The sequence below is a fragment of the Leptodactylus fuscus genome, chromosome 5, assembly GCF_031893055.1.
Source record: "Leptodactylus fuscus isolate aLepFus1 chromosome 5, aLepFus1.hap2, whole genome shotgun sequence".
In the NCBI taxonomy this organism is placed as follows: Eukaryota; Metazoa; Chordata; class Amphibia; order Anura; family Leptodactylidae; genus Leptodactylus; species Leptodactylus fuscus.
The window spans coordinates 110001815-110017672 of NC_134269.1; the positions used below are offsets into that span (position 1 = coordinate 110001815).

At 41.6% G+C, this 15858-nt stretch overlaps 1 protein-coding gene across 4 annotated transcripts in view; it reads right to left on the reverse strand.

The window, feature by feature from the left end:
- FRMD4A (FERM domain containing 4A) overlaps positions 1–15858 on the reverse strand; it is a 347533-nt gene that overhangs the window by 32672 nt on the left and 299003 nt on the right. For all 4 annotated transcript variants that reach the window (XM_075273982.1, XM_075273980.1, XM_075273981.1 and 1 more), the window contains exons 12-13: positions 3797–3873; positions 495–633 (exon numbers count right to left, since the gene is read on the reverse strand). In XM_075273982.1, the coding sequence (XP_075130083.1) occupies positions 495–633; positions 3797–3873 (216 nt within the window). The remainder of the gene's footprint in view (positions 1–494; positions 634–3796; positions 3874–15858) is intronic.

Below are 15858 nucleotides of genomic sequence, written 5' to 3' on the forward strand. Positions count from 1 at the left end.
CATCTTGACATTACTGGAATAGTTGTGTGATTGAATGACAGCTCAAGCCCCTGGCATTGGTATTTTATGTATGTGACTTCCCGCATGAATGTGCTATTGCTATAATCATTGACTGACAGCTATCTTTAGGTTCAATACTAGTTATTTCTATTACCATTAGTCTTTATTTTAGAATAGAGCCACTTAGCCTTGATGTAGATGACCAGTGAAGAAAAAGAAAATGCTATTAGAATTTAACAAGGGAAGGGGGTTCCATAAATAATGTGTCCCTGAGGTCAGGACATGGCAGGAAACATTTAGAAGATTATATCACAAGCTAGCCCAATGGAATGATATTGATTGAATGTTAATGGATTCCATAATCTCAAAGATGCCACTTGGAAGATTGATACATATGTGACCTTGTGATCCTCATACTATTGTCTCATGATATCATGGCTCCTAGACAGGAAACCTAATCAGCTCTGCTATACAACACTACATGAGTGGCTTACCTTGCTTTGTTTCCTATCCAGATAGAATTGGTGTTGGCTAATGGCCATAGCCCAAATAGACTTTATGAGAGCAGGACATGCATACCACGTGTGCACAGCAATCCCGCCATGTCCAAATGTCCTCCTGGTAACAGATGCCCTGTACATAGAGAAATGAGCTGTGATTTCCCCTGGATACATCAGAAAGACATGACAGCAGGAAGTATAAATCAGTTTACAACTGTGCTGAACAGAAACAGCTTACATCCTGCGGCCCACGACAGGCAAATAATCACGTTGGTCACTGGCGCCTATTAACCCCTATATATCTGTGAATTAACTGATGGCATCAGGTTCAAGTAAACAAGAATAACTTTAGATAATCCGCAAAGAAATACCTACTAAAAGACCAACTGGCTGTGCCAAACGGTTGAGGAAACATTTCACCATAAATATGATTAAAAGTGATTAAAATGATAATATGTACAATATCTGCACTCAAGAGTTTATACAATGTTATTATTGTGGCAGACACAGCAGCCCTGGTAGGAAAACACATGACATATGCTTTCACTATCAGCTGCCTGAAGATTTGCTGTCAGCACTGAAATGAGACAGTATTTACATTGTTACATGTACACATGTGTTTACAAGGCATGAATAGTACACAGAGATTGGTTGCCCTTGGAGTTAATATCTAACAAACAGTACATTCACATTTGCGCTGTAGTCTCCGTCGCAATGTCCACCTGAAATCGCTGGATGAAAAAGTCCCACACACAAGGCATTTTCATCCATTGATTTCGGTTTTAAAATAATGGACACCCGCAGAACCCTATTATAGTCAATGAAGTCTGTATATAACCGCTGGTGTAATGTTCAATGTGTCCATTGTTCTGGACCTCCTACAGAGGACAGTGTGAACTTAGTGTTAGATGTAGGCAAGCTCTTGTATCCACAGCTAAAGGACTACAAGTTCCAGCACACCTTCTCAGCTACATTAACAGCCAGCATCTAATAAACGAGCTGGCCTATATAGGGCGAGCATAGAATCAGTCCGTCTACTATTACAGCTATTAGACATGTCACTGACATTCCAGGGACGTGATTGAAGCATTATGTCTAATACTCACAGACAAGGCTTACTAATGGCTGTCTAAGCCTATGGCCATGGAACCGCTTATTTTAAACAGTGCGTGATATGATAGGATTTAAAAAATTTGGCAAAAGAGGAAACAGTACAGAATTAATAAAGATGCCATCCTTGCAGTGAAATGAAACCAGGTGCAGTATTTGTACAGAGAAATCAAAGACTCGACTGCCATGTAAAAGAATATGCCATGCTTGATGTGACTTAGTAGAAATAGAAACAGCATATGGTTGTGTTATTGCCAATGTAAAGCTGGTTTAGTATCACTCGCAAGGTGGAGCGATGACAGTTTCATTACAGTCCCACCCTACTACTATTTATTCTGACCTGCTTGGCTAAATCAATTACAGCTAAGAACTTTTTATTCCAAATATTTTCTCATTCGGCTCTGAATCGTATATGTAAGGCCTGGTTCACGTATGCATTCAGTATTCCATTCGGGGAGTCCGAAACAGAATACCAAATGCATTAAAAAGCAATGAAAGCACATGGACCCCATAGACTATAAGGGGTCCGTGTGTTTTCCGCGCAGTATCCACAGGAGTCATGCGGAGAGAAAAGTACTTCAAGAAATCCTTTCTTCTCTGCATGATTCGTGTGGACAACACTCGGACCCCATTATAGTCTATAGGGTCCGTGTGATTTCTTGGCTAACCGCTTTTTAATGTGTTTGGTATTCCGTTCGGAGGGTCCCCAAGCGGACTCCACAAATGGAATCCTGAACGCAGAGGTGAACCAGGCCTTTGTCTCTGTCCACACTTGCATTATAGCTTCAGCCCATCAGACTTTTTTTTTAGTCCAACAAAATTAATTTGTACGTGAATGCTAAATCCACTTTTAACTCGATATCTGTTACAAAAAAACTCTGTCATCCCAGACATTCCATGATGGCAAAGTGAACTGAACTTCATTAAGAGCAAGTGGGTGACCCATAACAGGATATGAACCAACAGCATCGCCATTTTAGGCCAGTTACAGGTAGATTAGGCTCATAAGTCTTATTCACACTTTGATATAAATTTCCATCTGTATTGCACACTACAGTGCAGTTAGTACAGATGACAGGTCACATACCGTATTTCTACTCTACACACAATAGTGTGAATGAGGCCTAAACCCGCCCATACACTTAAGATATTTATCTGCAGATCACTGTCAGATCCAGCTTCTCTCAGTAGCATCTGCTGTAATCTTATGTGTATGACCACCACAGACATCAGAGTCTTGTCTGCAGATAAATATATTCCGTGTATGGCCAGTTGTATGGTTTAAGAATAATCACACATGACTTGCTGTAGAAACTTCTGCAACTGAAAGGATTGACTCTATAAAACTAAAAGGAGAATATTTCTGCTACGTGTACATGGATTTCTACAAGCTCAATGCAAATGTTTAGGACATGCAATGAGTGAACATGCATCTAGGATTTATGAGTGTGGGAACATCAAGTTTTCAGTGATTATACTCTGGGACAACGATATATTGGCACAGAATATGAGCAGTGCACCAGTATCTGTCCCACATGTAGTCGGCAACCTGTTGTTTTCGTGATGATTCACAATGTATGCTTTCACTAGTATAACTAACTGTACCTAGAGACTGCCATTGGGGCTAGCATACTGCTTTCTTGTAAGCAGCCATGAGTAAGCAGTGGCTTTAAACAAAGAAAAGCAAGATTCTGTAGGTGAACATCAAATACACTACATGTGGTTATACCCAGAATATTACTTAATACATAAAAATACAAAGAAAGTCTTTGTGGCCGAATACATCAAAGTGACTGTATAAGTCATAAAATTGGTGTTGTTTTAAGTGACAGCTAGCAGTGTAGTAGGAGCCAGGAGGCGCAGGATCCTGCCCTATGCAGAATGTATTACTAAGTAACTTTTACTATAGGAGCAGAGGTTACATGCTCTGGAGTCCACACTTCTGCTTACTCACAGCACTTTGTTTGCCATAGCAAATGTCAACTAAAATCTTTACTGGCACATTCCTGAGGCAAGTACAGTCGTACCAGGAATTACAAGTGTACCATACAGTCACACAGCATTTAGCAGTCGGCCACTTCTACAAGTATCTTTTACCTTGTAATGCAAAATCCTAAATCATACATCTATTCCCACAAAACTGCATGCATAGAGCAGGGAAGAAAGTGCACAGATTTGCTGCTTACCTGCGAGGATCATGAACTTCTACCGAGAACTTCTTTTCCCTGAAGTACAGGTTTTCCAATTGTCTCCATTGAAAGATCTAGACAAGAGCACAGCTGGAATCAGTCACCATCTTCACAACTACAACACAATCAGAACAGTCCCCAATATCACAGCTTCTCCAACACTCCTCAGCATCGAGTACAGACACCCAGTTTGTATCCTTGAAGGAGCAGATTGTCTTGTGTAATTTACAGCTCCTAGATTTCTTTATATCCTTACAATCCTGTAGAAAGAACTAGCAGGAAAGAAAAAAAGAAGTCTTGGGAGCAAGCAGTAGCCATCTGCGAGAGCAGCTTCCTCCTTTCACAGTGGTGGAATGGCAAGGAATTCAAATTCCCCTGCCTCCCATTGGAACAGCCACTTCCTGCCCACTAAATGTGTAATAGTCCCTGACAAGCAGAGGGCGGGGGCTGAGGGCTGACCTTAATTCAAGGCAAGGCAACATGAGATAACAATGTGAGCTTGTAAAAGCCACTCCAAATATTCACTCAGTGCAGCTTTTCTCAAGACATCACTAAGCTAGTCGAAAGAAAGCAGGGAAAGGGCCGGCTAGCGGAGGGGAAAAGTTTAAAGGTGCTAGGTTAATGTGACCCTGGTTTTGTTTCCTTCTGTCTTAGCTTGTTTTTGTAGTTCATGTACGTATTCAGGTATCTGATATGTAATATTATACCACTTATGGTCAGAAAAAGAGAGATTTTTTTATTTCCCAAGATCAACAATCAAAGTATAGTTTACTACTGTATTTCTAAACCAATTGTCCATACATATAAATTGTTGCCATTGTTGGTGGTATTAGAAGATGTAAGACAGTATCTGTTCACTTACATGTATGCCAGAAATGCTCTTAGTCTTTTTTGTTTTATCTTTTTATAGTGGGTGACTATAGGTGATGGATGCTGCTGTATGCCCTCTATTAACCATATCTAGCCTGACAGTATGCCTTAAAGGGGCTCTATCAGCAAAATCATGCTGATAGAGCCCCACATATGCGTGCATAGCCTTTAAAAAGGCTATTCAGGCACCGTAAATGTTATATTAAACTACCCCCCAGTTTTAAAATAATAACTTAAAAAAGAATGTGCTCTACTTACGGAACGTGCACGCTGGGCGGGCATTCTGGGTGTGTCTTCATCTTCTTCCCCGCTTCTTCTTCCTCTGAGGTCTTCGGGTCCTGTCCTCCTCCGGCGCTTGCTCACGGACACTGATAAAAAAAAAATAGCCCAGGCGCATGCGCAGTAGCCGTAGTAGAAGCCGCGTGCTACTGCGCATGCGCCCGGGCTATTTTTTTTTTATCAGTGTCCGCGAGCAAGCGCCGGAGGAGGACGGGACCCGAAGACGTCAGAGGAAGAAGAGGCGGGAAAGAAGAAGACGGCGCACCCTGAATGCCCGCCCAGGGTGCACGTTCCGTAAGTAGAGAACATTCTTTTTTAAGTTATTATTTTAAAACGGTGGGGTAGTTTAATTTAACTTTTACAGTGCCTGAATAGCCTTTTTAAAGGCTATGCACGCATATGTGGGGCTCTATCAGCATGATTTTGCTGATAGAGCCCCTTTAACACTGCATATAGAAAGCCTAAATGCCACTCCTAATGAAACTTACATTTAAAATGAATATGCTTTCCTAGTGTATGGCTCAATAATAACAATAGTATATAGCTCTCAGGTGAGCCATCGCTAGGAATAGCAGTGCTGCCTACTGCCGGGAGTGAAGCAAATGTGGGTGGAGAATGGGGCGGGATGACATATTTATTTTAACTCGGATGAGTTATACAGGAAATCTATGCCAGTTCCTGCTGTAGATTTCAGTATTGGTGGACTGGATAAATCAGGCATGCCTTGAGCCTGTCGGGCTCTTTATGAAGACTGGCATACAAAACACTTGTTTTAAAGGGGTTGTCCCATCACAAGGATCTTATATATACTGCTTGTTAATGTGGATGTAAGACTTTTCCTAAATAGACTGCTTCAGCAAAACTGCTTTGTTTGTTCACTATCTTACTTTATTCAATTAATTGTTGACACAGCCCTGACTTAGCTGCTCATGAGTCAAATGATGTATCTGCTGCTCTCAGGGGAGAGGGAGGAGGGGCTAAGTGCACGGGAGCGAGCCTGTGTATCTAGCTATTCCTGTGTCTACACCACATGTGACCTACCTCCCTGCTCTCAGATAGAGGAGATGAGCTGCTTGCATTTCTGAACTCGTCTTCTGTTCTCCCATTTATCAGGTTAGCTAATTCAATTGTGTTCATTATGGCAGAGACAGGCAGAATTGTGCATATACTGTTGTTTGAGGACCTTTGATGACATCACAGGCCCTTCAGCCGCCCCACAGGATCACGCTATGTGGTGGGCGAAGCTACACACGAATTTGGGGCGGAGCTAAACGGCAGGTTGCATGAAACCCCGCCCACCAAATGATACAAGAAACCAGGAAGAAAGAAGATTTTACAGCAGTGAAGACTGGTGAGTATGCGACGTGGGAATACCCCTTTAAATCAGCCACAATTTGTTTAAACTGCTGATGATATATCAGTGATTTCTTTTCATTAAAACTGATGAAAAAGTCAAATAACATTGCTAAAGTATGAAAAGGGAAAACAGTATAAGGCAGAAACACAGCTTCTTTTGTTGCAGATTTCGCTGCATTTTTTGGAGCCAAAACTAGGAGTGGCTACTCGAGGAATGAGAAATATATAGGAAGCTCTTATACCTCTGCCTTCTGTGTCAACCACTCCTGATTTTGGCTCAAAAAACACAAAATCTGCAACAACAAAAAAGCTGCAGTTCTGCAACATGGGGCCTTAGCCTAAGGCTGAGTTCATAGAGTTTTTTGATCAGGAAAAATCCACTTAGTAAAGTTCGTATGGTGTTTTTTGCCACTTTTTTGAAAATTTTGTGGCCATGCATTATCTTCTTAAAAACACCTCGCGGTTTTTGAGGCAGTTTTTGTCAATTCTGCATAAAAAAACGCATCCAAAAACCACCAAGCGGATTTTCTGCCTCCCATTGACTTGCACTGATTTTTTTCAGGCGGAATCTGCCTGAAGAATGGACATATTGATTCCATTTCCACTAGCAGAAAAAAGCAGATTACATAGGACTGTATGGTGAGGCATTTCTTGGAGAAGGATCTTGAGGCGGATTCGGCCTCAAAATCCTGACCAAACTCTGTATGAACTCAGCTTTAGGCCTTTTGCAGATGATCATGACCATTCTTTACTATGGGTCCGTACACATGACCATGAATTTCACGGTCCTATGTGCGGGTCAACAGTCCGGGATGAAAAATATATAACTGGCTATATTCCTGTCCTATTTTGTGGCTCCTATTCATTTAATGAATTGGGCTGTGGAAGCATAGTCCGTGCATGGGCGGCAGACGTGGACATCCGTGTATCCCGTGTGCCGCCTGTGCTTTTAATTCACAGCAGGTTATTTGCACACGGTCATATGTAACCAGCCTAAGGTTAAGGCCCCACGTAGTGGGCCACAGGCAAAAAGCACTGTGGAAAAGACTATGGTGGAAAAGCATAACTTTTCACAGAAAGTCTGCAGGGTTTTCCTCTGTGGACCTCCTGTCCCTATAATACCTATGCAGAAACTGCCAGCTTTTGAAATCACAGCATTTACACTGCAGACATTTTTCTGTAATGTGTGGCTAGGATTAGCCAGAATCCCATCCACTTTGCAGGTGCTGTAAAATGCAGCATTTTTGCAGCATGGGGCCCCGGCCTAAGGCTATGTTCACTGTTGTTTCCATATTTCTGATCCTCACATAGAAAGGCATTTTGTTTGTGTGTCTTCAGTTTGATTCGGTTGAACTCCTTTCTTTGAGGTATTAATGGAAAATATAACACAGACTGCTGTGCTATATTGTCCTGTCCATCCAAAAGAACCTGAAGTACGGGACCTTCTGTTTCTGTTAACATTAAAGTGAATGCTTTCCACTTGTATCCATAAAGTTTTTTCAAATTTTTCTGTTCCTCTGACGGTTTACACCAGAAAAGAGAACAGTAGTGTGAATGCAGCCTAAATATTTATGATGAAAAAGCATATGATAACAATCCTCCTGCCGCTGATTGATGGAGACAATACTAATAGATTGTCATAAACAGACATATTGTGTAGCTATAACACAGAATTGTTACTGCGGTAAATATCTCTTTATCTCTTCCTGTTATTGTCTCAACAGTAGGTGTAGAAACAGGGAGCACTGGATTCACTGTTCGGAGCACGATGAACAATTCATTTCCTGTTTAGTCAACAGGATTAATGCATAAAATGGAAAGGCCCAAGTCAAGCTGGCTGGGCCACAAAGGGAGATACTTTTACAAAGTTGACAGTGGTCCATGTTTACTAAGCAGAGCTATGGCAGGAGTAATAGATTCTCTTTGGAATCCTGTTCCATTGTGTTAGGGAAATAATAGTAATAACAACCTTTATTTCTATAGCACCAATGTATATCACAACGCTTTACTATTGGGCAAAGTACGGCAAGATGACATAGTGAGTATTTCAGATTACTGTATATATGGGACTCCTATTTACATGGCTCTTCCTGGTACGTTACCAGAACTACAGAACTCTAAGAACTGTTGAGTAACACAAACTTTTTTCTTTTCAGAGACTGTGGGAAGCTGGGTGGTGGTCAGTTTTGGAATGGTATCACTTGTTAGATCAAGAAATAAATAGAACATTACAATAAGACGTTTCTATTTAGCCAAGGTTTTTGTCACCCTTATAACATACACCTCTCCACTACATCCACTTAAAATAGTGCAGATATCATTTAATTTTCACTTGTAGTCTGTAAGTATGGAGCTGGCGTCCATAAACATGCTGCTTACTGTATTACATTGTATTTCTGAGAGGAGGCTGACAAGGAAGGATCTGGAAGACATTCAGATTCTTCCAAGCTAAAGACAAACAGACTGTCAGCTAGCAGTTTCCAAAATGCCACAAGCAGAACACCAAACCTTTATGTGAGCTTGAAAATCTAGTTTACATATTCAAGTGTTTGCACACTGGATATATTTTGCAGGGTGAGGTTTGTATAAGGCCTCCATGGCCATAGTAACATATCTTAAACAATGTTGCAATATTATTATTGTTATTGTTAATGAGACACAATTTAGCTAGTCCATTCAGAGGCAGATCATTTCACAACAAAAACTGAAGAGGTATATACCACCAGTGCTGTAAGAATCTGTTCACGCAAGTGTATGATGAATCCAAATGGTGACCAATGGACACACTGAATTATAATCTGTCAGGGTTCCCTCAAGGTTTGTCACAAATGGAACTACACTTGCTGTAAAAATACTGGTAAGGCTATGAAAGGCTCACGACTTTCACACTTCATTCAAAAGTGCCAGAAGCCTGGATTAGATTGTGGGGTGTTCTGGAGTATAACCATCTATTTAGGTGTATGGTTTATGTCTGTCCATAAAGTCTCCCTAATGTAACTTCTTACAAATAGGCAAGTATATTGTAACTATATTTTCTTTGTCTTTTACATGCTTGAGAAATTTTCTTTGGATATGTGAGCGAACACTGTTCGGATCAGCCGTTCCGAACAGCACGCTCCCATAGAAATGAATGGAAGCACCTGGCACAGCAACCGGCAAAGTGTACGTGGCAGGTGCTTCCATTCATTTCTATGGGAGCGTGCTGTTCGGAATGGCTGATCCGAACAGTGATCGCTCATCTCTAGTAGCCAGTCCAATCCAGGATTTAGCTTACCTGTAATGTCTGATATATCAAAAATGTAAAATCCAGCGCTGGAAGAACTTTTATAGAAATCTTAACATTTAATAGTCCATAATAGAAACAGGGCCAAAAAATATTGGTCCATTCAATAAGGAGCAGAAAAATATGTTAAAATGAATTCATGAAGAAAAACGTGCAAAAAACATTAGCGCTACACACGGACAGGCAGGACATGTACAATTAGATCTGCAGGTAAATAACCTGATCTGCTGGCATAGCAAACAAGTTCCTAAAAGTATGTTAGAATTCTATTTAAGTCTATGGAAATAATTGGGTAAATTCTTCAGCTCTTCTCCAGTTCCAAGCCTCGGGGGTTGTCAAGACACACCTTGTGATAATGGATTTCTACCCATGGGAGACCTGAGCAGTTCTATACAAAGATATATGTATATGCTCTGAGGGAAAACTGCACAAATTCCTAACCCTGGGAGCCCGACTAGAACCAGGGAGTTCCATTCCCTAGGGGGAAAACCGTTTCCATTCAGAAATAATTACAATTCACAAGAGCTGTGTGCCAGGCACATCATTAGAGATGTTCAGAGGTTGCTTATTACGGGTATAATAGTATATAACAGTGCACTATACGCAGCTTCCAGGCCAGATGTAGAACACGGCATACATTGTGAAAGTTTCACAATGTGATTTTATCTATCTTATACAATTTTAAACTATAAACACATCCTACAGTTCTGTATATAGGAAACGAATACATACGGCATGTGAATATATGCAGCAAAAAAGACTATGTCCATATAAGAGAAAGCACTCTAGGAGGTAGGGAGTCGCTGAACAATAACATTACCACCCATTAGTTTATGGTATATATGACAAGATCCAGATCCAGCACTGCTTAGATGCCAGGATAAGTGAGTTAGTCATCATATGAGTATGCTAGTCAATGGCTTCTGTTATTGAGATACATGCTGTGTGTTTATTGATTCAATAGTCATTTAGCATTGTAAATACCATATAGATTTATTAACAGCTCTGTACATTATAGGCAACACAATGATTTCTCTTTTATAGCAATGCTTATGGTAACGTATTAAAGAAAACAAGATGTGTTTTCTGTACAGCCCTTTTGGGAGTTATCATTAAGACAACTGTAAAATACACACCTAGTTTGTCTACATTAACAATTCACATGAGTCAGTTTAGCAATGCATCTGTCAAGCTTTGAGGGTAAAAGAATAAAAGCTTTATATACCAGGATGGTACACACTGACTCAGGCATAAGCCTAGAGGGAGATGCTCAATGACTCCTCAGAATAGTCACTTTGTTGTTGGCTCAAATAAAGTAATAATTTTCTAACAACATGGCAGCATTTCTGAAGCTGGCTGTACACATAAGATACATGTTGGGCCAACAGCTTTCTCTCCCGACCTCCACCAGTACACTTGGCTTAGCTGAGTATGCATCTTTATTGCAATAGGGAAAAGGGGACAATTTGCTGCCAGACCCCTGTGGTATCAACTTCCCTCCTAGCAGAACAAATACATTAGGCATGTTAAAACCCAATTATTGTAATAAATCTACCGATAATAACCTGATGGGATGGCTAGGCTTATGCATGCAGTACACAATGTATGAACCTGATGTTTTCAGTGGGATCCCTCAACATGTATTAGGATGCAATAAAGGGAACCTCTCATACTGAAAAAGAATTGTGATGTGCCAGCAACATATAGGAGAACAAGAGATACTGAGTAAACAGATACAGTATATAGTTTTGTGAGAAAATATTCTAACTTCCATTTAATTTCTATTTATATCTTTGCTTTTCCAGGCCTTAAGAGTCCATTGGGCAGTCTTACTAAATGAAAGACCACCAGGGGCATAACTTCAAGTGCCTGGGCCCCAATGCAAAATCTATAATGAGGTCCCTACCTCCCTTGTGCTATTTAGAGTAGAGGTATATTTTACTTGGCAGAAGGACCTTTGAGTTTCCCCTCAGGGTTCAGGGCCCTGTAGTGACTACTACTGCTGCTCCCCCCCCCCCCATAGCTATGCCCCAGCTGACATCTATCTCAAAAGGCATGCTCACAGGCTGTTAGTTATTGGGGACTCCTTTGGACAGTTCACTGAAAATTGTAGGAGGAAAAAGTCAAACACAGAAGACTTTCCTCTGCCTCTTTCAGTTTAAAAATGATGGACTCCTGACTGACAACCAATGGACCCCATTATAGTCAACGAGGTGCCTTTCTGTTGTTCGAGTAGATGCTGGGGCACACTCTGTTTCAGTAATGAATGGTTCCATCACTGTTAATAGAGCCAAGGAGTAAATGCAGATCTCATTATCACTTACTGCTCTAACCTTACCACTTGCTCCCCGTAAAGCACGGGTTAGAGGTTGGAAGCAGGTAAGGGGGCATTCTACTATATGGGGGCATAAGTGACCATTATATGGGGGGGGGGCATTATATGGGCACATTGTACTGTATGGGGACATAAGGGGCTGTTATATGGGAGCATTGTACTGCATGGGGCCAATTGCATGGGAGTATAAGGACTTCTGCAATAGAAAAAAACACCCAAATTTTGGGTGATTTTTGCTTAGACGCCTTTTAGAGTACAACACTGTCGTCACATGAGTTGTGCTGCAAAAGGGCCCACTGAGACTCTTTCACCCTGAATATTATCTCCAATAATACAATGACGTTCCAATTCAATGTAACTTCTAAAATATGTTTTTTCTCCATGTATCATTAGGTACATAATTGAGTACTGAGACTCTGCTATGATTATATTCTAAAATTGTGGCTACTAAGTAAAATATATTCACACTGGACATACTATATTGTATCCCAGCCTGAATTGTATTTCCTGGTGGTCCAACCTTTTGTTTTCTCCAGTTAATAACCATTTGGTTCTGAGCCCTTGTAGACTTAGAATAAATGATGTGGTCTCAGCCCACTACTTATTAAATTCTACCCAAATCATGCAAATGTCTCAAAATAATAATAAAAAAAGGAAGTACATAATCTGTGTCCGGTGAGCCATTGATATCCTGTTTAGATGTACAAACCGTCTACTCTTTCCAATCTGGCCTGCTAATGTAACCAAGATGTTCCCTTCAATGAATTCCTCATCTATCAAACCACACGCTGTCTCATTTCTAGTATTGATTTTGTTAATTCAGTGGCAGATGCAAAGACTGACATCAATCTGACCCTTCAATTCATAAAAGCAATAGTTTTGTTATGAGGAAGCATTCAATCTGCTTGGTGGAAACCTTTTCTGAAGAGTTCCCCAATGCTTGCTATATAGATACAGGATACATGTGCAATTTTTTCAAGATGCAGCTAGCTGTTCAAATATGGTATTGGCTTCAGAGGCCAATGATCTATGTGCCAGGAACAGCATACACTACAAGAACAAAGAAGCTGCTTGCTGCTATTCCAGAATATCAGTCAGTCTCAAAAATACACCATATAGATCACTATTTCTGTATTATTACAAAGCAGGGCAAGTGGAGTGATATCCAGCAGAGCTGCTGGAGTTACTATATAAGAACATGCCTACAGAATTTAACAGGCAAATGGATGCTAAAAGAGTTTTATCAAATTCCTGCATTCTCCAACTTTAATATAACTGCCTGTAGGTGATCTATTTGCAATCCTGTAGGCATTTTGTATATGGTTGGTAGCACCATTTCCAACAGTCCCATCTAATGCAGAATTTAGCAAAATATGCATATGTATGAGTAGTGGGGTAACATTTTTAACAAACTAAAGCAATCCCTCGTATTCATATATAACTATAGGATAATGCCATTTTCTCTAATACTAACATTTCACCTTCTTTCTCACAAGCTGGCAATTTGTAATGCCTGCATAGTGTAATGATGTACAGTATTTTTAGGCTTTCCCAAGCAATCTATGACCACATTTACAGTATGAAATAATAGTTAGTCAGCACCCCCTAACAAAGTGAAATACATGTACAAGTGTCCAGAGAAAACCCTGGCTAACAGGGTGAGAACTTGTAAACTCCATGCAGATGTTCCTCTAGTAGGATGTGAATTTGCGGCCCCGTTTCGAAGCTCATGAAGTGTTACTGTTGCTTTATTTTTCTCTGCTCTGTGAATTCCTACTAATCTGAGTATTTCTTTACAGTCTGCATGTTACTTGTCTGCAAGGTCTGGCTCCTCTAAGCTAACACCCAACATGGAAGTCTGCCACTGACGCTCTGTTTATCCTTCCGAATAATTAAGAGCCGCTGCAAGAATAACTGTTTATGATAGTTCAGCTTGTACGGTTCAGGTTGGTCAGTGACAGTCAAACCACCCACACTTCTATTTCCGGATGAAGAGACTTTGTCAGGTCACATGTTAATGGAAATCGTTCTTTGAAACCGTTATAAAGGAATAAAAAAAACATGTTTGATTGATGACACTTTTCATTTTAGCAAAGTGTCATATTGTGCCAGGACTCGGCTCTGTTCTCATTCAATTTCACTAAGAAAAGCATTCCTTGTGGTTCACACATAACAGCCACTAGCCTGATTTGTGCTGACTCGCGCTCTAAAACAAGGAGATCTCCATTAAATGTATGTTCACACATGGCAGATTTAATGCAGACATTTCTGAGACTGAAATCCATTCTCTTATCTCTGATGTATATACATAGGGTTTCATTAAACTCATTCTGATGAATAGGACAGATCTGCCATGTGTGCGCACACCTTGATAAAAATCTGCAAAGTTTGTATACAGGTCATCGTTGAGGTCAGGGATCTGCTGTAGCAGTGACTTGAGCAGAAGCGGAACATCACAAGAAGACGTCGATAGACTCTACCAGTGCTCTACCAATATATATATAACTTTGAGGTTATAATTAGAGATGAGCGAACACTAAAATGTTCGAGGTTCGAAATTCGATTCGAACAGCCGCTCACTGTTCGAGTGTTCGAATGGGTTTCGAACCCCATTATAGTCTATGGGGAACATAAACTCGTTAAGGGGGAAACCCAAATTCGTGTCTGGAGGGTCACCAAGTCCACTATGACACCCCAGGAAATGATACCAACACCCTGGAATGACACTGGGACAGCAGGGGAAGCATGTCTGGGGGCATAAAAGTCACTTTATTTCATGGAAATCCCTGTCAGTTTGCGATTTTCGCAAGCTAACTTTTCCCCATAGAAATGCATTGGCCAGTGCTGATTGGCCAGAGTACGGAACTCGACCAATCAGCGCTGGCTCTGCTGGAGGAGGCGGAGTCTAAGATCGCTCCACACCAGTCTCCATTCAGGTCCGACCTTAGACTCCGCCTCCTCCGGCAGAGCCAGCGCTGATTGGCCGAAGGCTGGCCAATGCATTCCTATGCGAATGCAGAGACTTAGCAGTGCTGAGTCAGTTTTGCTCAACTACACATCTGATGCACACTCGGCACTGCTACATCAGATGTAGCAATCTGATGTAGCAGAGCCGAGGGTGCACTAGAACCCCTGTGCAAACTCTGTTCACGCTAATAGAATGCATTGGCCAGCGCTGATTGGCCAATGCATTCTATTAGCCCGATGAAGTAGAGCTGAATGTGTGTGTTAAGCACACACATTCAGCACTGCTTCATCACGCCAATACAATGCATTAGCCAGTGCTGATTGGCCAGAGTACGGAATTCGGCCAATCAGCGCTGGCTCTGCTGGAGGAGGCGGAGTCTAAGGTCGGACCTGAATGGAGACTGGTGTGGAGCGATCTTAGACTCCGCCTCCTCCAGCAGAGCCAGCGCTGATTGGCCGAATTCCGTACTCTGGCCAATCAGCGCTGGCCAATGCATTCTATTAGCCCGATGAAGTAGAGCTGAATGTGTGTGCTAAGCACACACATTCAGCACTGCTTCATCACGCCAATACAATGCATTAGCCAGTGCTGATTGGCCAGAGTACGGAATTCGGCCAATCAGCGCTGGCTCTGCTGGAGGAGGCGGAGTCTAAGGTCGGACCTGAATGGAGACTGGTGTGGAGCGATCTTAGACTCCGCCTCCTCCAGCAGAGCCAGCGCTGATTGGCCGAATTCCGTACTCTGGCCAATCAGCGCTGGCCAATGCATTCTATTAGCCCGATGAAGTAGAGCTGAATGTGTGTGCTAAGCACACACATTCAGCACTGCTTCATCACGCCAATACAATGCATTAGCCAGTGCTGATTGGCCAGAGTACGGAATTCGGCCAATCAGCGCTGGCTCTGCTGGAGGAGGCGGAGTCTAAGGTCGGACCTGAATGGAGACTGGTGTGGAGCGATCTTAGACTC